The sequence below is a fragment of the Apodemus sylvaticus genome, chromosome 9, assembly GCF_947179515.1.
Source record: "Apodemus sylvaticus chromosome 9, mApoSyl1.1, whole genome shotgun sequence".
Lineage (NCBI taxonomy): Eukaryota > Metazoa > Chordata > Mammalia > Rodentia > Muridae > Apodemus > Apodemus sylvaticus.
In genome coordinates, this window is record NC_067480.1 from 23,021,515 (window position 1) to 23,043,667 (window position 22,153).

A 22,153-nucleotide genomic window follows, 5' to 3' on the forward strand; every position below is an offset into this window, starting at 1 on the left:
TGCTAAAAGCTTCAATTTCTCTAAACGGACTTGATGAGAAAGAAAGAGAGATAAGAAATCCATCCAAGAGAAGCACAAAGATAGAATTCTCCTGAACCTCATTACCTGAGTCTCAGGCCCAGTCCGGACCCTCCTCTTGCTGTGCTGGGAGGCTGCCCTGGGGCCCTGGATGCTGTCTTCATCGGAGGTGTCCACATCAGCCAGGTACTGCGAGGGCAGGTGTTTGCCCTCGACGTCATCCATCCCTTTGGAGAAAGATGGGGTTTGAACTGGAGTGAAGACTTAAGAGCTTGGGAACATGCAAAGTTAGCCATAGCCACATTCCATTAGGGTGTGGGTGGTCACAGGAGCATGGTTCCCATACCACACCCCGCCAGGAAGGAGTACCCTGCCACCTGGATGGGGCAGTGGCATAGGGCTTGAGAAGTTGGAAATGGGAAGGTGTAATATAATTCTAAAGTCTAACTTGTAAACAAGGCCAGATTCCACACATGCGCAGGGCCCGGGGCCCTTTCTTGGAGTTTCCACTAATGGAGGTAGCTTTCCAAACCCTTTCCGCACACTTTCCCCCACTCCTGTGTGGCCGCTGAGGGTTGTTTCTCATTCACAGAGTTTGGTGGGTGAGAGTCCCCAGTAGAGTAGCTTGAATGACTATTCTGAGCCCTGGGGGGGGGGGAGGGGACCCCACCATATTGTGTCCTCATCCACAATTACCCAGCATCTCTACTTGGCCCAAATGGTACCTCATGCAACAGACATCAGGAAGGACACATACAATGACCTCCCACCCCAAAAGTTCAGGGTACACGACATGCCCCGTGTCTGATGCTCAGAAGGTCCCACCCCGCATTATGAATCCTGCCCAGAAACTGCCTGAGTAACATTCTACCCCTTCCAACCCATCCTGGGAGACCCCAAACCCAGCCCATGCTCTGACTCCCTAGGAGTTGTATGTTGCTTTAAGATGTTAAGTTGGTCACATTTGTCAACAGACGTGACCATCTCATTTAGTCCCTACAGCGTTGGGGTGAGTTAGAAATGGCTGCCTGTCCTATCAAGGATGATGAGGGTCAGAGAAGCCATATGGCCTGGTGGCACTCCCTAGCACCACATCCCCACTCCATCCAGAGAAGCGCTGGCCACACTCTGACACCCCTAACTTTACCTTCACCATTGTCGTAACGACCCCTCCACCATTCCCCGTCTAGGAGATGCTGTGTGGAAAGTCCTGTGTGAGAATCACTGGTTGCGGAAGTCTAGGTTCCAGTCTCAGAACTTCCCAAATGTAAGGCTCTTGCCTGTCTCTATCAGAGCTCCTGGCTTGCCTCTTCCACGTGCCCCAGGCGCAAGGCATCATGCGAAGGAACATCAAGTCATATCACGAGGCCACCTTATTTACTCGTAGTTTTGGGAACAAGTGGAGTCCCACTTCTATCCAAAGTCCCCAAGACCCTAATCACTGCAAGAAACATGAAGTCACAGTCTCTAAAGACCAAAGAGGAGCAGACAGGTCTTCCTGAAGCGGCTACCTGTGTGTGGTGGTCTCATTTACTCTAATTTAATCTGTGCCTAGTTTAACTGCTGCACCCAGCACATCAGCCCCCTTGGGCACAGGCTTGGGGATTTCATTTGGAAGCTGAAATTTCTGATAAAATTGAATGGAACCAGTTTCCTTCTCTTGCTCCTTGTTTCCCGATGAGTAGCTCCAGGCCCCTAGGTGGGACCTGCTCTACTGATCTTCCAGGGGAACTTTGGACTCAATGGCACTGTAAGATGTTTTAAGGGAAATTGACAAGTCTCTACCCTATCCCAGAGGCAGTGGGCTGGGGATAGCTTAACTCCTTTCCTGATAGTTCTAGGTATTGAAGGGAAGCACTGAACCCAGAGAGGAAAGGGTCTATGGGGTTTGCTGAAGGACAGTTACAGTAAAAGAATCAACCTGTTTATGTAAATTATGGGAGGGGCTTGCTTCCTAGGAACACCTCCTCTTGTCAAAGCCCCCTCCCTTATCTCTGAAAGAGGTTGGCTGGAGTACCTACCAGGCATAGCTGTGGTCCCGAGGGCATGCTCACAGGATACTGCAGGCGAGTGCGGTTCAGCGTGAGCATCCTCTCCAGAGGGTAAAGGGCTGTATGACTGCTCTTCAGGACAGGGGTGGTGACACCCCGAAGCTCCTGCACCAGTTTCCTCCAGGCCCTCGGGCTCCAGAGAGGTGGTATCCTCGGAGTAGGGCTCACCTGAGAGAGACTGAGAACACAGGCTGTCAGCTTTGGCTGCTCCCGCATTACTGACTGAGCACCAGACAGCCATCTGCTCTGGCGTGGTGCTGTTCATCTCTATCTTCAAACACTGCCAAGAGCATTTAACACCCTTCTGCTTCACGTCTGTGACACTGGGGTTCCTGGGGACACTGTGCCCAGGCATCATACAGGAGACAGACCTATTTCTGGATACAGGCCCAGGCTCATTCAGGCTAAAGCCTTGAGAAGACTCCTGGGAAGATTTTTACTTCTTGGGAGAAAGGATATGCCAACTGTGTCTACTTTAGCAATCCCTGATGGTCAGAGGTCAAAGGGTGGAGGTGAGATTTCCTGAGCACCCTGCCCTCGGGGGCTGCATGGTGCCACCATCCCCATGGGATCTCGGTATTCAGGGCTCCTAGAGGCCACTGTTGCAGCATCTCTACAGTCTGATCTTGGCTGGTGGAGTGGCATGGCTTCTCAGGGAGGTGGGTAGACAGGACCTATGGTTCAAGTCCTCGTAGGGGGTGACTTCTGTAACCGAGCTCAATCCAGCAATGCTTGAAGCCAAGATCTACTGGAGGGTTCACAACAACACAATCTGCCACAGTCTCGCACTCACAACTATTTTCACTGCCTATCAGAGAATCTCATGCATGCTGGACATGGACTCTTGTGATGGTTTGTATGTGCTTGGTCGAGGGAGTGGCACTATTAGAAGGTGTGGCCTTGTTGGAATAGGTGTGTCATGGTGGGTGTGGGCTTTAAGACCCTCATCCTAGCTTCCTGGAAGCCATTATTCTGTTAGCAGCCTTCAGATGAAGATGTAGAACTCTCAGCTCCTTCTGCACCATGCCTGCCTGGATGCTGCCATGTTCCCACCTTATAATAATGGACTGAACCTCTGAACCAGTAAGCCAGCTCCAATTAAATGTTGTCCTTATAAGAGTTGCTTTGAACCAGGCAGTGGTGGTGCATGCCTTTAATCCCAGTACTTGGGAGGCAGAGGCAGGCGGATTTCTGAGTTTGAGGCCAGCCTGGTCTACAGAGTGAATTCTAGAACAGCCAGGGCTACATAGAGAAGCCCTGTCTCAAAAAAGAAAACCAAAAAAACCAAAAAACCAAAAACAAAAAAAGAGTTGTCCTGGTCATGGTGTCTGTTTACAACAGTAAAACACTAAGACAACCCTCATCTCAAAACCAACCATGAAAGGCAGAAATGAGGGGATAAGGTTTCAAAGAATTTCCAAGGACCAAGGTCACGTGGTTAGCAAGATGTGCGCTTAAGAGGGGTATTTTCACGTCAACACTAGCCGAGTCGGAACAGTGAAGTGCATGAGGCCCAGGTAAGTCACAGGCATAGCTCAGTGCTGGGTCCTGATGGCTCCTCAGTGGATGTCGTTGTCCATTCTGCCCTCCCCAGTCCTTATTTCTAGGCTGAGCATCAAGGACCACATTCCAGGCTCTGAACTTGCCTGCCTTACGTTCCCATCTGCCCCAACCTGTCCAAGTGCTTGGCTCAGTTCCCTGAAATGCTGGTCTTGGGAGGATGTGAGGTTTCTGAATCCTATGCACCCATGGCTTGTCCCCAAAGTCCTCTTCCCTTGAGAGTCTGATGTGACCACCTGGCTCTATGACACTGCATCCCCACGTGCAACCGGGGTACGAGCATCTCCTCCTCAACTCAGGTTCCTAGAGGGGTGAGCGGGACAGGCAGACACCAGAGCACACTGACCTGCAGGCTGTGTGCAGATTCAGGGACTGAGGACAGGCCCAGGGTTTGGTTGCAAGGCTGCATCGAGTGGTCTGAGTCTTCCTCAAAGTCCACATCTCGGAAGGAGAGCAGGCGCTTTTTCTTCTTGGGTAAAACAAATCTGGTCAGACCCCAGCCCCACACTCAGCCTCCAGACAGTCGGAAGCTACCACTGGGGACATCCATCCCTAGTTAGAAACTGGCCCATAGGAGCCCCGAGGTAGCTGTGGGACCTAGGGGCCCACTATGTCTACTTCATCAGAAGTGACATTGTACCCAGGGGCTTAGCTGTGCTCTAAGGAAAATGAGTTCTTAGCCTGCCAGGTGCTGTCTAGGGTGGGAGCTGCAGTGGGGTGGAAGATACCCCACACAGAGGCATCCTGGGAGTTTAGGTATATGTAGCTCACTGACTCTGGGGTGGAGGTAGGTGACTACTCCATTTTCTTTAGGTGATGATTATTACTTTATCAACCCCACCCCTCTGTACAATTAACTCTGCTCCTTTAAATGCATGCTTTATTGTAGAATGTTCTAGACATTGGCTGGGTTGCATGCTGTGAGCTCAGGACATGGTGTGAACTGGATCCTGTGCAAAAGTTGACCGTGTGCCTGGAGCGTTTCTCAGATCCGATTCTACAGCCCTGTCACCTTCAAAGGGTTCAAGGCCCAGCTCACATTCTTCAGCCTACTTCCCCCTCTCCGACTCATCATTGTCATCCTGTCCCCAAACCGAGGCACTGCCTGGCCTGCCTCCACCACCCAAAATAATAGACGCTAAATGAGGAGAGAAACAACCACTTATAAAGACAAGGCTCATAATCTGAAAGGTACAAGGGCTGCTTCCATGCAATGTCCCTTGAGTCATCTGGACACAGGTCTGCTGCCCTCCTGTATACTCTGTCACCTGAGTATCCCAGAATGCCAGTCAGTCAAGACAGGCCTTGAAGTAGGTTTTGTCTATCTGTACTTTGTTTTGGAGTTCTGAAGTGAACACTGGGCCCCCACACTAAGGAGCCAGGGGCTCTGGGGGAGGGGCTTATGGAGGAGGGAGGGGCTTATGAATGAGGGAGGAACTCAGGAGGGAGAGGCTTAGGGAGGAGCTTAGGAGGGAGGGGCTTAGGAGGGAGGGAGGAGCTCAGGAGGTAGGGGCTTAGGGAGGAGGGAGTCCCATGCTTAGGGATGAGGATCCACTGAGGACACAGAGGTTTCCAGGTGGGTATGGGGTGGGAGCAAGGGAGAAACGCAGATGCCTGAGGTATGGCATGTCTGGAAGAGGTGTCAGGGAACTGGGAGGCATGGGGATGGGCAGGAGGCCTGTGGGATTTATGGAGGCAGACAGTACCTGGGCAGGACTTACTTTGCTGATGAGGGGCTGGTCTCGGGCCTCTGTGTCCAGGTCTCCGTCCTCATCTGTCTGCTCACTGTCCCCATTTCCTTCTTCCAAGCTTGGCTCAGATCCACCTGCAATTTACAGGAGTGTGGCTCCACCCACAGAGGGCCAAAATGAGAGGCCACTTAACTGTCTCTGGATTCATTTTTCCACTCACCTGCCAGCCACCATCTGTGAAGGTTTGAATGAGAATGGCCCCCATAAAAGTTGGAATGCCCAATTGATAGTTGGTGGAACTGTTTGGGAAGGATTCGGAGGTGTGGCTTTGATGGAGGAGGCATGTCAAGGGCTTTGAGGTTTCAAATGACTTCTGCCATTCTTAGTTTCTCTCTCTCTCTCTCTCTCTCTCTCTCTTTCTCTTGCTTGTGTCTCAAGATGTGAGTTCTCAGCTTCTGCCCTAGTGTCAAGTTTGCCTTCTCTCTCTCTCTCTCTCTCTCTCTCTCTCTCTCTCTCTCTTGCTTGTGTCTCGAGATGTGAGTTCTCAGCTTCTGCCCTAGTGTCAAGTTTGCCTGCCTTCCTGCTGTCCTGATCCCCACCATGATGGTCATGGACTCTAAACGTCTGAAACCGTAAACCCCAAATAAAGTCTTCTATAAGATGGTGTAGCTTCGCAGCAATGGAAAACTAAGACATCCTCCCTCTTTCCTTCCTGCCTTTCTTCTTTCTTCTATTTATAAATCCATCTGCCCAGCCAGGCAGCCTGTCCACCACCCTATACCCACTCATCTTCTTTCCTATCCTATCTACCACCGACCCATCGATTCATCCAGAAACACTGCATAACATCTTCATCACGTTCACACCTGTGCACTGCTCTAAGATGAGCCAGGGCTTGGAAGGTGTCTCAGGCTGTGTCCTAGGCTACAGTAGCCTTGGTCACTTTACAAACATTTCCATCACTCATCTTGCCTGTTTTTCTGCTGCCTATGAACAACCACCTGCTTGAAGGACAGAGGGACTTACTTCCAGATCTTATATGGCTGCTGGGTTACGGGCCTGGGGGGCCCTCAGATTGACTCTGTCCTTCCTACTGCCACCTGTGCCTGCTCAGTCTGAGCCTGGGCCTGCAGGGTGGTGCAATGGGAGGGGTCTGTGTCAGTGGGAATACACATTCAGGCTTTGGAGGCATCAGCTGACTTCTTGGGGTGCCCCTCCCCCCCAGCCGTCAGGATTCTTTCAGATATGGCTTCTGACTTCTCTCTCTCTACCCTTAGGATATTGGCCCCAGCCTCCCTAGTGACCTGTCTGGCCAATCGTGTTACACAAGTCCAGACGGTTTTCCACGTTCCTGCCTCATATCAGGAATGTTCTCAGGTCATTTGATTGGAAGAAAACAACAAACAATCAGAACAAAAATGGAAGTCAGCTGAGGCCCGCCCGACTCTTGGCAGAAAGTAAACCCTACCAGTCGGCCAGGAAAACCTGCCTGCAAATACAGAGGGAACGACTGGGTACCTAGCAACAGGTGAGAATCATTTCCTTCCTCACAACGTGGCTGCTTCCCACAGAGCTGGTGGGCAGAAGGCCCCAGAGACAAGCCTCATTCTGAAGGTCTGCACTTGACACCTCCCCAGGCTGGGTGAGCTCTCAGAACAGTAATTTGCTATTTAGGTTGGTTTTTCCTTTGTCTTTTAAGAAAGTCCCCTCTAGGAGGCCAGCAGGCTGGCTCAGCTGCTAAAAGCACACACTGTTCATGCAGAGGGTCAGAGAGTCCCCAATACTCACACGGGGTCAGGGTCAGGATGGTGGGGTTCGTAAGTGCCTGGAACTTTAGCTCCAGGCTAATGTTTTCCTCTAACATCCACGAACCTGCACTCATTCCCCCAACCCCCAATGATTAAGTTTAAAAAAAAAAAAAAAACTTAAAAAGTGTAAGAAAGTTCCCTCTCCTTCCTTGTACTGGAGCCAGGAGGGAGAGTGAAGCTTTTGGGTCACAGGGCTGAGATCAACTTCAGCTGGCTTGCTGCTGATCCCTGCAAGGAAGTGCCTCTAAGATGTTGGGTTTTGTTTTTGTTGTTGTTGTCCCACAGCGCCACCTCCTGGTGGTAATGGCGGCAGTTTGGAAATTGGCAGGTTACTGCAGTCAGCAAACTTTAATTCCCACAGACCTCAAGATGGCCAAACTTCTGAAACTCTGTAAACTTCTAAGTGACAGACAGCTTCCTGGTCCTCAATATGGTGTAAAATTTTACACACACACACACACACACACACACGCGCGCGCGCGCGCGCGCGCACGACTTCAAATATTGGGGATGTTTACAGCAAGCTGGAAACCCCAGGGGGCTGAAACACCACAAAGGGCCCCAGAGAACTGCGCCTCCCACAGGCGCCAAACAACCCCATCCCAACGGTTCTTCAACTTGAAAGCATGCTTGGAACGTCCCGGGGCCAGCCCTCCCCTTACCTCCACCCTGCAGCCGCCCGCAGAGAGAGCGGATCACTTTGGCGCTCCCGAACCGCTTGAAGCGAGCTCTCACGTGCTGGTAGTACCACTCCAGGGAGCCAATCTTCAAGACTCTGCCGGGAGATGGGTGCAGCCTGAGGCTGCGTCTTCCCCTCCCCCGCCAGCCAGACCCGCCAAAGGGACACACCAGGCTAAGGCACCCTTAGGGGCCCTCTGCCTCCAGGCTGCTCACCTGGCCAAGTGGCAGGGGTCGCAGAGCCAGCCCTGCTCTTCCGGGTGGACGTGGCTGCAGCTTTTGCAGACGAAGAGGCTGCACTCTAGACACTGCCGTCTGCTGTTGACTAGCAGCCGGTAGGGCTGCAGGCAGCGGGCGCAGTGGGTCTCGTTCAGATGGGCTGTGTCGGACAGCAGCTCCCTCTTGGAGCTCTCCTTTTGAATCTTGCCCTTCAGACCCCTTGGAAAGAAATGGCATAAGAAAGACGTCAGACAGCTTGTTTCTACAAACGATGCTCGGATGCTCGCAGTGTGAATGGACACACAGAGAGGGGCGTTTCCATAGGCAGAGGACAGTGCCCCGAAGCCAAAAGAAAAGCGCCCACAGGCTCACGGCAGGGAGCCATCTTGCCTTTTTCCTGGAGGGGACAAATAGGTTGGGCTTAAGTCATGCACAGTTTTGGTAGGTTAGAGAGGAAACCTGTGATTTTTCACAGAAGCAGCGCTGTCCTTAAGTCTTTCTGTGGCATTTACGATTGAACCCTGTGCCCTCTCTTGTGGGTAACAGAATCTGACGGCAAGGCCGGGTGACATTTCCTCAACAAGTGGTTTAGGGTGTCTTCCAGCAAGCACCAAGCTGAGGCCCAGGACTTCCTCTGCAGAACCTGACTGAGTGCTTGGCTTGGAGAGGCTCCAGACAGGAATCACCCGGTACCCGGAAGCTCCAGGAGAAACCTGTTCTTCCAGACCAACCCGGCTTCCTGGAAAGCCTGCCAAGTGGAACCAGCTGCAAGGAGGGGAGACTGAAAAATGTCCCCCAGATCCCAATGAATGTACCCTCTCTGTTCTGAGTTTCACCGAATATCTGCCAAACATAATCTTTTTGGCTTTACATGGGATAATGGTAATCTGTCCTTAGTGAGAAAAAATTAGCAAGACACTGGGTCTACTGTCTCCTGAGGACTTGCAAGTTGTTAATTTCCATGGGGTGCTGGAGGTGACATCTGGTTTGAAGTGGCAATGGCCCACTTCGATGGCCAACAAGAAGAAGAAGAAGGGTGTGCACAGGAGAGAGAGACAGAGACACAAAAATAGGGAGACAGTGGCAGAGAGACAGAAAGATACACATGAGGGACAGAGACGCAGACACAGACTACTCATAATTTTAAATGCGGCCGGGCGATGGTAGCGCACGCCTGTAATCCCTGCATTTGGGAGGCAGAGGCAGGTGGATTTCTGAGTTCGAGGCCAGCCTGGTCTACAGAGTGAGTTCCAGGGCAGCCAGGGCTATACAGAGAAACCCTGTCTCAGAAAAAAACAAAAAACAAAAAATAAAAAACAACAACAACAACAACAACAAAAAACAAATTCAAAAAAACCAAAAAAAAAAAAAAGCTACATTGTTTTTATACAGTTTTATACAGTTTTGCATTAGAATACACTGTATTGGGCTTCATCCTGGCTTCTTCACACCATGATACTCTGTTCTCAGTCATGTCTTCCCCTCCTTCCCCTGAGCTGCTTCCTTTCCCTTTCCTAGTTCATCCCTATATACGCTTTCCTTTTCATGGAAGTTATCACCCTTTCTATTTCCCACCTCTGTTAAGATCGAGTCCTCCAGTCGGGCAGGCATAGAGGCTCATGCTTTTAATCCCAGCCCTTGGGAGGCAGAGGCAGGTGGAGCTCTAAGTTCGAGGCCAGCCTGGTTTTTACAGTCAGAGCTACACAGAGAAACCCTGTCTCAAAAAACCAAAAATAAACCAACCAACAAAAACAAACCAAAAATAAACCAACCCCCCCAAAACAAACCAAAAACAAAACCCCCAAAACAACAACAAAAAACAAGAAGCCAACCCCTCCCCCAAATGCCAAACAAATAACGACAACAAAATTCTGTCTCTTTCTCCCCTCTCATGAAGCCTTTTCTAGTTGTGTTACCTATAAGCACACAGATGTAAGCACACACAGATACATAAATGTAGTAGACCCTTGTCTTTCTGAGTCTGGATGATGTCACTTAACAGAGGTTTATGGTTGCAATCATTTCTCTGCAAACAACATGATTTCAATTTTCTTCATGGCTGCATAAGATTCCACTGTGTACATGTACCACCTATTCTTTATTGTTGATGATCATCTAGATTGGCTCCATTTTCTGGGTAGTTCAAACCCTGCAGCAGTAGACAGGGTTGTACAAATGTTTCTGTGGTGTGCTGACCGAGAATCCTTTGGATGTGTGCCCAGGCTGAGATTTTTTTTTTTTAAGGAACCTCCATCTTGCCTCCACAGTGACCACAACCAGTCTATATTTATGCCAGCAGTGAACAAGGGTTCCTTTTCTCCACATCCTCGCCAGCACTTGTTGTTAGTTGTTTTCTCAGTGGTAGCCATTCTGACTGGGGTGAGATGGGATCTCAAAGCAGTTTTTGTTCGCATTTCCCTGATGCCCAAGGATGCTGATCACCCCTTTTGAAGTATCTACTGTGTTTACAGTTCTTTTGAGAGCTCTAGTTATTAAATTCATTAGCTCACTTACTGATTGCTGATTTGGTTTTTGGTATTTAATTTTTATAGTTCCTGTGATGTATTTTTATAACTATTCTATCCTATTCTCAGTTGGGCTGTTAATCTCTTCCTGTCCTTAGTCTATGCATTCACTGTGTCTCGGGTAGGGGCGCATAAGAAGAGGCACAGTGTCTACAGACTCGGCTCCACCCACCATTTCAGATATCAGAACACACTGTCACTGGACAGGAGTGACTAGCTACTTTTACTGGCTAGTTTTTATGTCATCTTGACACATGCTAGAGTTATTTGAAAGGAGGGGAACTGAGAAAATGCCTTCATAAGGCATTTTCCAGCTGTGGGGCATTTTCTTAATTAGTGATTGATGAGGGAGGGCCCAGCCCATTGTGGGTGGTGCCATCATGGGATGGTGGTCCTGGGGTCTGTAAGAAAGCAGGCAGAACAAGCCATGGGGGGGGGGGGCGAGTCAGTAAAGCCGCATCTCTCTCTCTCTGTGGTTTCTTCATCAGCTCCTGCCTCCAGGCTCCTGCCCTGTTTGAGTTCTTGTCCTGACTTTCTTCAACAGTGAACAGTGCTGTGGAAGTGTAGGCCAAATAAACCCTTCCCCCCCTCAGTCACTTTTGTCATGGTGTTTCATCAAGCAATAGAAACCCTAAGACAAGTTGTTATCAGGAGTGGGGCATTGCATTGCTGTGACAGACCTGACCAAGTTTTGGGGAAGTCTGGGGGAAGGGCATTGGAACTAAAAGCCACTAAGTGTTGTGAACTCAACGAGCCATTCTGTAGGAGCTTGGAAGTACGGATGTTGAAGGGAAATGCAGAAAATGGGGCCTGCCTGGGCTAATGTTGAAGGAAACGCAGAAGATGGTGGCCTGCCTTGTGAAACTTCACAGGGAAGTTTAAAGACTATTGGGGACCATTTGTTCTTTTGAATTAAGATTTGTGATTCTGATCAGCTGGGACTGAAGAATGAACTGAGCTTAACAAGATAGCAGAACTACTGAAGTGAAACCTTTGCTTTGCTGGGACTCGATGCTGGTCAGCAGGAGCTGATAAATTAGCAGTGATTAAGAAGTGACCAGCACTGTTGAGGTGATATCTGCTGGGTGTGGGGGGAGAGTGTTTCAGAGAGTCAGCATGCAAAAGCTGTGCTACAGTGGCAGCCAAGGGTTTTGCCTTGCACCGGCAGCTGAACTCCATGCCTGAAGAAGGAATCCAAGGCTAGACCAGATGATGGTAATGAGCCACTCAAAGGAATTGTGACCCTCAGAGCCTGCTGCAGGAGGCAGCAGAAAGGAAAGAGAAAGGGGTGGAGGCAGAGGCTTGAAGGTAGAAGGTAAGGAACTCCTGTCAGGGATGTGACGGAAGGGGCGTGACAGCCTTCTTGAAGACTCTGGGAAAGGAATGGTCAAGATGGAAGGGAAACCACTGGGGAGGATGTAGGGGGGTGGGGCATGTGTGAATGCAGGAGACAGAGGCAAAGCTGAACCCCTCTGGCATCTCACACCTGTGCTAATCTCTATCCCTGGCAGACAGATGACCTCCTCTGCCCGCCACTGCTCTTTGCTGCCCTGGCTCTCATTGTCTGAAGGGATGACGGACCGGCTGAGGGTGCCTTTGCTTTTCTCAGTTTTCTTCTGACTTTTAATTTTATTGCAAGCGTATGGCTGTTTTATCTCAGTGTCTGTCTGTGCACCATGTGCATGCATGTGCCTGGTGCCCATGAAGGCCAGAAGAGGACATCAGAGCCTCTGGAACTGGAGCTACAGATGGTTGTGAGCTATCATGTGGGTGCTGGGAGTCCAACCCGGTTCCTCTGGAAGAACAACAGGTGCTCTTAACTGCTCAGTCCCCTCTCCAGTCCCTTCTGCTGATTTTTAAATATGTCCATCTGTCTGTCGGTGTCTCATGAGGACACGTTTTTCATGGACTATCTTAGGAATTCCTGTGTATTTACAGAGATCAAAACTGCACACTAACACCTATTTGCCTTTCTGGGAAGGTTAGCAGGTCTACTATTTGGTTAGTGGGCTGTGCCCTTTGCACAGGATGTGTCATTTAAGTGCACGTCAGTTACTCCCTTCCCAAGGACACGAGTCGCTGAGGCTGGCTGCTCTTTGTGGGTTTTGGGGCTGACTGAGCGTTGGACCTGACACATGGAGGAAGAGATGTGGAGAGGACTTCCAATACTCATGCACAAGACAAGGCAGAGTGCAGGCCAGCAGTCCTGCTGAGGTCTCCTTCTTTGTACATAGTACCAGGCGTCTCAGGTCCAGGATGGGGGATGTCCCAGGAGGACGGAGCTGACAAGTGGAGACTTAGCTGGCTGTTCTCACCAAAGTTTGCTTTGGCAGTGCTGTGTTTGTGTAGTATTCAAATAATAACATGTGATTATATTTTCTGTACTTTTTAAAGACCCGGGTGACTCATGCAAATATGGGATGCATGGAAGATAAGAGACACACCTCTGGGAAAAAAAAAGTGTGACAAGGGGACCTTACTGCAAAGGTCAGAGGGGCGTGGCTGGGAGACATCAGATTGTGAAGTCCATGGAATTAAGCAGGCAGCTCCTACAACATGCTTCAAAGGAAAGAGAGGGAGAGGGGGGCAGGAAGCAGTGTGTGTCTGTGTGTCTGTGTTGTGTAGAGTGTGATATATGTGTGTGGTGTGTATGTGGTGTGTGTGTGTGTGTGTGTGTGTAGCTTACAGACTAAAGGAGACTGAAAAAATAGATAACTGAGCTAGGCATCCTATAGGTCCATCACCGGGGAGCCTGAGGCAGGAGGATCTTGAGTTTGAGGCTGGCTTGAGCTACGTGGTGAGACCAGCATTAGAAGTTAGAGAAGGGGGAGAGGAGCAGGAGGGGCAGGGAAGGAAAAGGAGGAGGGGGAAGGGAAGAAAGGAAGGAAGGAGGAAGAGGAGGAGGAAGAGGAAGATGAGGAAAAGGAGGAGGACAGAGAAGACAGATCGCCAAATGCGATGTCTGCCCCTCATTTGAAGATAGGAACCTCCTTCAACACTCTTTCCTCCCAGCCTTGAATCCTGGGGACCAATGAGCTGCGCCTCCCAATCTCAAGACCTCCCCACGTTACTCCCCCAAGCCCGTGTGGGGCTCACCCTGTGTTTCATCGGCTTGCCCTTAGTTGCCTTCCTTTGCTCAGAGTCTCTGCGTCCCTCCTTGACACACTGACCCAACCCTCAAAAGACACAGAGGGAAGGGATCAGGCACCAGACAGACCAACTGCCTTTCCTTGTGGAAGAGGCAGAAGTGAGGCAGAGGGAGGTGTAAGCAGAGATGAATCTCGGCTCAGGTGTTGGGGAGAGTGAGGTGCACTAGCTGGGCTCAGGCAGGAAGAGGGGTGCCCCTCACATCACTGAGCAGGATGGACGCCAACCTCTGCCTGAATCCCTTCAGAGGCGAGCCGCATTCACCAAGTAACACTGTTAGCTCCTTCTCTCTCTTAAAAGTGGGGGCCTCAGGACCACGTGACTCACGAGACAGCTCCCAGAAGGGGAGCCAAGGCCAAAGGTGCTCTTCAGAGGACAGAAAACCTCATTCCATAACGAGGAAGCCAAAGCTTGAAAGGAAAGCCAGTTCCCAGACCATGGCTTCCCATCCACTCTGTTTACCCTGCTCCTCTGGCCACATATCCTCCCCTGACACCAGAGGGCCCAAACTCCAAGGCCCAGCCAGGCACTTACTGGAGTCTTTCTTCTTCTCGCCTCCTGAGGTCGAAGTCCCGCTGGACCACTGCCCACACGTGCTCAGCCTCCTCGTCTGTGAGCTTGGAAAGATCCAGCTTCTTCCCCATCTCTGCGCCTCATCCAGGCCACACCTGGAAAGTCACAGGACCACAGCCAGTCAACTCCAGGAAGCCCTCTGGGACAGCAAACAAGTTACAGAGTATGAGGCAGATCAGCAAAACACCCGTGGTTGTACACTGGGCCAAATAGTTTGTCTGGGGCCTAGGCTAGTTTATTAAAATTTGCCCAGTTAAATGAATGGAAGTAGACACATCAGAAGTTAGTTCCTGCTCCTGCTGTGTGCTTAAAGCCACCCTTACCCTTCTACATAAGATGAGTGCCTCATTACATTTTCTCATAAAAGAGAAAATCGTGTTTAAACCCACCCCAGCTCCAAGTCCCAAGGGCCATTGCTCACGGCCTTTAGAGATGACAGTCCTGGACTCAAGAGAGCAAGGGTGTGTCGGAGACTGGCTCCTTGTACAGGCACGGTGGCTAATCTCCATTGTATACGTGACCAGATTTAGAATTATCTAGATGATACACCTCTGGGTATAGCTACAAGAGTTTTAGCTGAGGAGGAAACACCCGCCCTGAATGTGAACAAAACCACCCCATGGGCGAGGGTCCCTTGCTGAAGAAAAAGGATAGAAGAGAAAGAGTCGAGAACCAGCATTCGTGCCTCTCTGCTTCATGACTGTAGGGTCGATGTGACCACCCAACTCCTGGCTCCTGCCACTGTACTTGTCACCTGTGTCCTCTGTGTGACAAAGAACAATCTTTCCCTTCTCAGGAAGCCTTTACTAAGCATTTTGTTGTGACTACCAGGAAAGTAACAAACACCGTAGCAAGGTTCCAGATGATCCCTCACTATCTGAAAGGTTTACAGTCTTCTGTGGTGGGGGCTTTATGCTTAGGGCTGTCACATGGTAGAAAGACCCCCTTAGAACATCATAGCATGGTGCCAAATGTGCTTGCTCCAGGAATATTCATGTGTGGCCCATGATGACACTACAGGAAGAAACATCTGCATGGATAAGATGGTTAGGGGCTGCACACTTTGCCCCCTGGGAGAGGTCAGCTGAGGGATGAGATTCAGCTGCTCAGTGGGAATTCTGTGCCCAGTGAATGTTGAGGTCACCCAAGAATGCCAACAGCCAGCACTCTCAAAGGTTTTGAACAGTTTAGTTGCAATTAGAGCAGTGAGTCCCTGAGTATATTGGTGTGCAGTGTTTCTAGATGACCCAACAGCATGGAAATCAACTGGAGTTTGATTGATGAGTTACTTGTATTAAGGCATGGTCTTGCTATATAACCCAGATTAGTATGAAACTCTCAATCCTCCTGCCTCAACCTCCTGAGTTTTGACATTATCTATTTGCACATTCCCATGAACTCAGACTTCCTATTTTGAAGTTCTCTAAACCCAACAGCCTTGTTCATGTCAATGTCAAAGAATACAGAAAGAAAAATTTAGATATCAGAAATAAAGATGGCAGAACCTGATGACTTCATTTCTCTAAGTGTTGTCTACACCAACAACCTCCTTTGGAAGCTGGTTAGGATAAAGATCCCCAAACTCTGCCCAACCCTGAAGACTTTGGCAAGCTGCTCAGGCAGGTTATATGCATGTGGACTAGTATAGGTGGTCCAGGGATCCCTGTGGGTGGCTATAGAGGAGGGGTTGCTTATTCCCTTAGTGGTCATTAACAACTTTGATCTGCATGCTCTGTACAGTGGGCAGTGGGTATGAGGCAGGCCAATGAGAGTCATGGTGTAGATGAGCAGAGGAAGATAGGCTCTCTTATTGAGCTTTTGTACAGAGATGTCACATGGTTCTCACAGGTCATATCTACGTGACACTATATCTGGGTATAAAACTAGAGGCATCATTGACAATGGTGGACCTTTCCTCCTGTATCGTGATTGAGAACATGGCACCACCTTCCAATGGAGGGTTTCTCTGACTACACAGTGGGCTCAGTTCCTCTGCTGGTAACTACCTATTTCCACCCTTCTGAAGTTTCTTCATCCTTCTTAGTGGTCAGTGAGGTCACATTACTGTTAACCTCCCTGGGGAATAGTAACTCTGTGTGACTCTGCTATATTGGTCCTTTCTATTCTCCTCACTGTTTGCAGCAGATCATTCAGGGAGGCTGATGGTTGATTTCTAATCCAGTTAGCTCTAGAAACCTATGGTTCTAGAAAGGAACTTTTTAGATGCTAGAAAGACCTGCTTTGGGAGGCTGCAAGTTGACTAGCACTGAGAGACCCCAGCAAGTCTTCCTTAAGGATTTGACTTAATTTTTGGGAACATGGAGAAGGGAACTAGTCAGGTGCTCTCATGAGGAGCCTGAAAACCTGGAAATCTCTAACTTGCTTTCAAATTCTGAGATTCAACCTCTCCAGCCACCAGTTAGAAGCAGTCAGTATGAACATTTAATTTGGCCACTTGGAGGTTAATTGTGGCCCCTAACCTCTGCAGTCATTAGCCTGAGGCAGGAGGATGCCTGCTTGGAGGTTCTCCTGGGTTACATAGTGAGATCATACCTCAAGAACAATTTCAAAACTAACAACAAGAGAGGCCATGATGATTAATCTTCATGGTCAACCTGGCTGGATTCGGCATCACCTAGGAGATACACCTCAGTGCAGGTCTGTGAGTGCACTTTCAGAGAGCTTAATGGAGGAAGGCAGACTCACCCTGAATGTGGGGAGCCCCATCCCATGGGCTGGGGTCATTAAACGGAGAAACGGAGCTGAGTGCCAGCACTTATCCCTCTTCCTGGCTGAGTACAGTGTGACCAGCTGCCTCAGGGTCCCTCTGCCACAGCCTGAGTCCCAAATCACCACTCTGCCTCCCCCACTATGACTGCCTCCTAAAACTGTGGGCGAAAGGAAACCCTTCTGTCAGTGGCTTTTGTCAGGTATTTTTTTCCTACATCAGGGAGAAAAATGAAACAGTAACAGGTTAATAATGATAATAATATCGAGGCAGATACTATTAAAGTGAATTTTCAGGGTCCACCACCGTCAACCTTGTGCATCTTCAAATCGGTGAAAGGCAGCTTCTCAATATTGTTTTGCTCACCTCTTAAATATTCCCAACCTCTAGCATTCCTCTAGTGGTGGATTTTGAGGAATGCATTCAGAGGGTGCCTCTGGTGGGCGAGAGTGTCACAGGAGCCTGTGCACTTTCCAGCCTCTCCCCCCCCCGCCCCCCCCCCCCGCGGGACATGTGGCGTCTGGCTTCTAAAGAACAGAACAAGAAGTTCTTATTTGATGGATGACTGGGGCTCATTCATCCCGAATTCTCATCGTTTTAGAGCAAGTGCCCTACAGGGCACCGAGTCACTCAGGCCCTATTCTTGGGGCAGATGAGCAGCGTGACCCTCAGCTGAGGGTTCTCACCCCCTCACCTCCTGAAGCAGAAACCAAAATCCAGGGGCGCTTGCACCCTGAGCATGAAGGGAAAGCCAAAGGAGAAACTGCCTCCTTTCTCATCCTCAGAGCTTGACTTGAATCATTTTTTAAAATTTCTAGTTCTTGAGGTTCGCCTATAAACTAATGGGCTTCATCAAGTAATCCTCAAGAGTATTTGTGATTATACAGATGAAGAATTGGTCTGATTTCAGCATTTTAAGATGCACAGACTGGTAGACAGTGGCATTTCGAGGACATGCTCACGGCTTCGCTGCTCAGCCCAGTCCAGCATAGGATGTGCTCAGCTGAAGTAGGTGAAAGGCCTGCACTTGGCCAGGCATGGTCTGCAGCCTCCAGCAAGCCAGTGCTCCCCGTCATCCCTGCCCTGCCTGCTCCTCACCAATGGCTCTGCTCTTGTTAATCTATACTTTCAACAGTGAAGGGCAGGGGATGTGCCAGACCACCGGAAGGCTCGGGGCTGCCCTGTGTCTGTCCAGGCAGGGGGGATGGGTACTTGGTAGGGCAGGGTGATGCCTCCAGGCTCTGGCTGTTCCTTGTCTCTGCTGATAACCCCGTCACGAGCTTCCTGAGCGCTAAGAACTCTCAAGTTCTCTTTGCTCCACTGCTTAGCTTTAATCCTGTTTCAAACCGCTGAGATGCCAGCTGTCCCCACGTACTTAAAGATTATAATGGGGAACAGGGAGGCATCCGAAAGAGTGGCCAGCAGGAAGGCAAGAGATGGACACCAGAGAGGTACTGGGGCCTCCAGATTCCAGAGCTAAGAGGGACCACTAAGACCTGACTGCAGAGTTTCAAGGGAATGTATTAAAGGTTTGAATTGGCACTTTGGCCACATTGAAGGGAAACTTGTAGATAAAGCTCTAGTCTATCTGCTTCCGGGGCCACCTGCCCCAGGATCTGGCGCATCTGTGACTGTGAGCAAGTCAGCTGGGGGAACAACTGATCTATACCAGCTGACTGGCAGGATCACCCCCTGACTGGGTTGGGCAGGTCCTGCTGATAGAAGTGTAAACAGAGGTGCCTTTGGAGTGTCTGGGTGTGGCTATGTGTGTGGATGGGGTTTACATCAGAGGGGTACTGGGGCCTCCAGATTCCAGAAGCAGGATGAACGCACTGCCACTCGCAAGCACTCCCTCCCCCCACAGACCTGCCAGGTGCCACTGCAAAGCTCTGCGAAGGCTGCCTATGAGATCGAGTTCCTAGCTTCTCATTGGCCAGCAGTTCTGATCTATACACAAGGCTTCCACTCCAGGCTGTGGCAAGAACTGAACCAGGTGCAACTGCAGAGGCTGCGGCTTGGGCTTCCAAGCCAATTCAGGCATAGGCAGCTTAGGTGCTTCAGGTCCGTCCTGCTCTCACGATCTCAGTGTCCCCGTCTGTACCGTGATAGGCTGGGGCCTGTGGGTAATCCTGCCACCGTCAGCTGGCATATGCCAAGTTGTTCCTCAGTTTGTTTGCTCACTTTGTCATGGATGTGCCAAGTTCTGGGACAGGTGGCACTAGAAGAAGATAAGCCGGTCTTTATCTACGAAGGTCTCTGGTCATCTCTAGCCCAGTATGATGCTGGGATCTTAGACTTAAGAGGCACCATGGTGGTGGGATAGACTGTACATGCATGTTAGGTGTGTGCGCGTGTGTGTCCTTTCAGAAGTCACTTTTGAAAAGAACAAGTCAGTGAACCCTAAAAGTTGCTATAGCTGCGTGGCCAGCACATGTGGCCCTCCTGCGTCAACACTGAGGGAAGGGAACAGTGCCATTAGCCTACAGGCTCTGGGGGTCCTCTTTGCCCCTCACCTGTCCCCCGGTGCTCAGCTGCTTTTCAGAGTCACTAACGAACCAGGAAGATCCACCGGCTTCTCATGCATGTGCCCGGACCAGGTTCTCAGTCCCATGAGGCACCCGCCATGGTACCCAGGTTGGAAATGGGACACTGATGCTGGGTGAGATGGAAGTGCACACCTCCTCACCTTGCCCGGTGATGCTCTGATTCTCAGAAGTGACACCTTGGAGACTTGGGCAGGGAGGAGGTGGGATTGGGGTAGGGGTGGGGTAGGTTGTGGGTGGGTGATGCTCACAGTCAGGAAAACTGTGTCTTGCTAAGGCATTGTAATCAGTTGGGGGATGGGTGGGTATCAAATGAAGCACATCTGGGCCAGGGAGCCATCTGGCCCAGGGGCACATCAACCTCATTGCCCAGCTACCCCTGGTCTTTAGCTCATCCCTTTTCTTGAGACTTAAAGCCTGGATATCTAGAGGAGTCTTGAACCCTCATTATCACTCAAAGCCCTCAGAAGGAAACAGGAACAATCAATCCTCCTGGCGTAGAAACAGAACAGGCAACTGCGTCAACCCATTTCAGATGAAAGCAAAGAACTATGTTTTTAGTTCAGGTCAGTAGGACATAGGTGTGTGCTCTGTGAAATCTTCCTGCATCTGTGAGGCTCAGCTCCCTCACAGGCTTGGACACAGTGCGGTGACACCGAGATGCCAACAGCCCACCTACCTTTCTTCTCACATCTTCATAAGAAGGAGGAAGGCCTAGGGAACCTATGGTCCAACAAAAAATGATTCCGCTGTCTGGAGCTTTTGGAGGTCTGGAGGAGGGCAGGTGCCTCCTTCATGCACCGATCGATCTGCATTCCTCTTGCTCCCTGAAGACTAGCTGGGCACCCAGGAGGAAGTTTCTGTACAAATAGCCTCTCACCCTGGGCGCCAGTCCAAGTCTCCCCAGGGCACCAGCTTTTAGCTCAAAGGAAGCTTTTGATTAAAACCAACAACTGTTTAACCCCTAAATGAGCTCCCCAAGGATTTAGCCCACTGTGATTGAGGCATCTGAGTTCGGGGATTCGGTGTCACTGCACCCTCCCTGAGCCAGATTCCCTCTCAAGGGAGCTCTGCAAACCCTAGGTCCCTGGTGCACTCACCAACCTCTCTCCTGGGAATGCTCGGCCTCTGGCTCTGGCTTGGTGGGTCCTGGCCTCTGATCCTTTCTCTTAGGTCCTGAGAGAGAAACCCCAGGCACTGAGGCCAGTGTCGGGTCAGGGTGCACTGAGCTAGAGAGAGCTGAGTGCAGGGATCCAGGCAGCTGTGGCACCGGTCCTGCCCAACTTGCAGCTCAGATCACGTGGGCTACTTCTGCCCCCGCCCAGCTCCGGGATCGTGCACTCTGGGGTGCCTGGACAGGCCAAGAGCAAAGCGGACACCCTCCTGAGAGGCACTGAAGTGGGTGTGGAGGACAGAGCCTCTTTGGCCCCAAGCCAGTTGAGAGCAGCACACACTTTGGAGCTGTGCGCTCAGTTCTGCCACTGGGCTCTGGTCCTGCATAGGAGGGAACTGCTGGCAAGCCACATCCTCCAAGAATGGGTACCTCCTTGAATACCCATTTTAACTCTTTACTTAGCTTTGCAGGCAGGGAAACTGAGGATCAGAAAAGCGCCCTACCCAAAGTCACCAACAAGGTAGTGAGACTGTGTGTGCGAGCCCAGGGTTTCTAGCTGGAGTCCCCATCCCCCTGGCCCTCAGATGGACTCACATGTGCCCTTCCTCCCAGTCCCCCCAATGAGCAATCTGGCCAAGGCCTTGATTAATGAAAAAAGTCCAGTAGGTCTGTGGTCTGATCCGCTCCACCCAGAGATCTGCTGCCCTGGATGTTGAAAGAATCACACCTCCCCCCCATGCCCCAGCATAAGAGCACCCTAACCCTGTTCCCCATTGCTATATTTGAACAAACAAACAAACAAACAAACAAACAAATAATCATTCACTTAGCCAAGGGTGTGCTAGTTCACACATAAAATCCCAACACTTGGGAGGCTGAAGTAGGAGGATTGCTAAAAGTTTCAGACCAACTTATGCTAGTATCGAGTTCCAGCCAGGCCAGCCTGAGCCACAGAGAGAGACCTCTACTCTTTAGGGACAACTTTTACAACGCAGTCCTGGTATCTGCAACATAGAGACAGGGACAGAAATAATAAATAGCTCCAGGGTAGACAGACATGATAGTCACATTTATTCCCATCAGCAGAAGAGGAAAGGGAACCTTAGAGGACATTCATTAGTTCATCTGCAGGTGTGTGTGCGCGCATGTGTATTACTGATTTTGTGATTGTGTGTATGTTTGTGTGTGTGCATGCATGTGACTGAATATACAATTGTGTGTGTTCATGTGTATGTGTGTGCATATGACTGAGTATATGATTGTGTGTATGCATATGACTATGTGATTATGTGTGTGTGCATATGACTGAGTATATGATTATGTGTGTGTGCATATGCCTGAATATGTGATTGTGTGTGTGTGTATGACTATGTGACTATGTGTGTGTGCATATGACTGAGTAAATGATTGTATGTGTGCATATGACTGAGCATATGATTATGTGTGAGTGCATATGCTTGAATATATGATTTTGTGTGTGCATATGACTATGTGATTA

The 22,153-nt window shown here is 50.1% G+C and overlaps 1 protein-coding gene across 3 annotated transcripts in view; it reads right to left on the bottom strand.

Annotated features, from left to right (window-relative positions):
- The window catches only part of Mlph (melanophilin), a 37,214-nt gene extending 16,402 nt beyond the window's left edge, over positions 1-20,812 (bottom strand). Inside the window, exons 1-8 of one of the 3 annotated variants that reach the window (XM_052193553.1) lie at positions 20,646-20,812; positions 14,232-14,365; positions 8,023-8,244; positions 7,791-7,903; positions 5,351-5,454; positions 3,976-4,098; positions 2,040-2,247; positions 106-245 (exon numbers count right to left, since the gene is read on the bottom strand). In XM_052193553.1, coding sequence (XP_052049513.1) covers positions 106-245; positions 2,040-2,247; positions 3,976-4,098; positions 5,351-5,454; positions 7,791-7,903; positions 8,023-8,244; positions 14,232-14,341 — 1,020 coding nt within the window. In that variant the 5' untranslated portion in view covers positions 14,342-14,365; positions 20,646-20,812. Of the gene's footprint in view, positions 1-105; positions 246-2,039; positions 2,248-3,975; positions 4,099-5,350; positions 5,455-7,790; positions 7,904-8,022; positions 8,245-14,231; positions 14,366-20,641 lie in introns of all 3 variants that reach the window. The other 2 variants (XM_052193554.1, XM_052193552.1) reach the window with 2 other exon arrangements.
- Between the last annotated feature and the right edge of the window lie 1,341 nt (positions 20,813-22,153).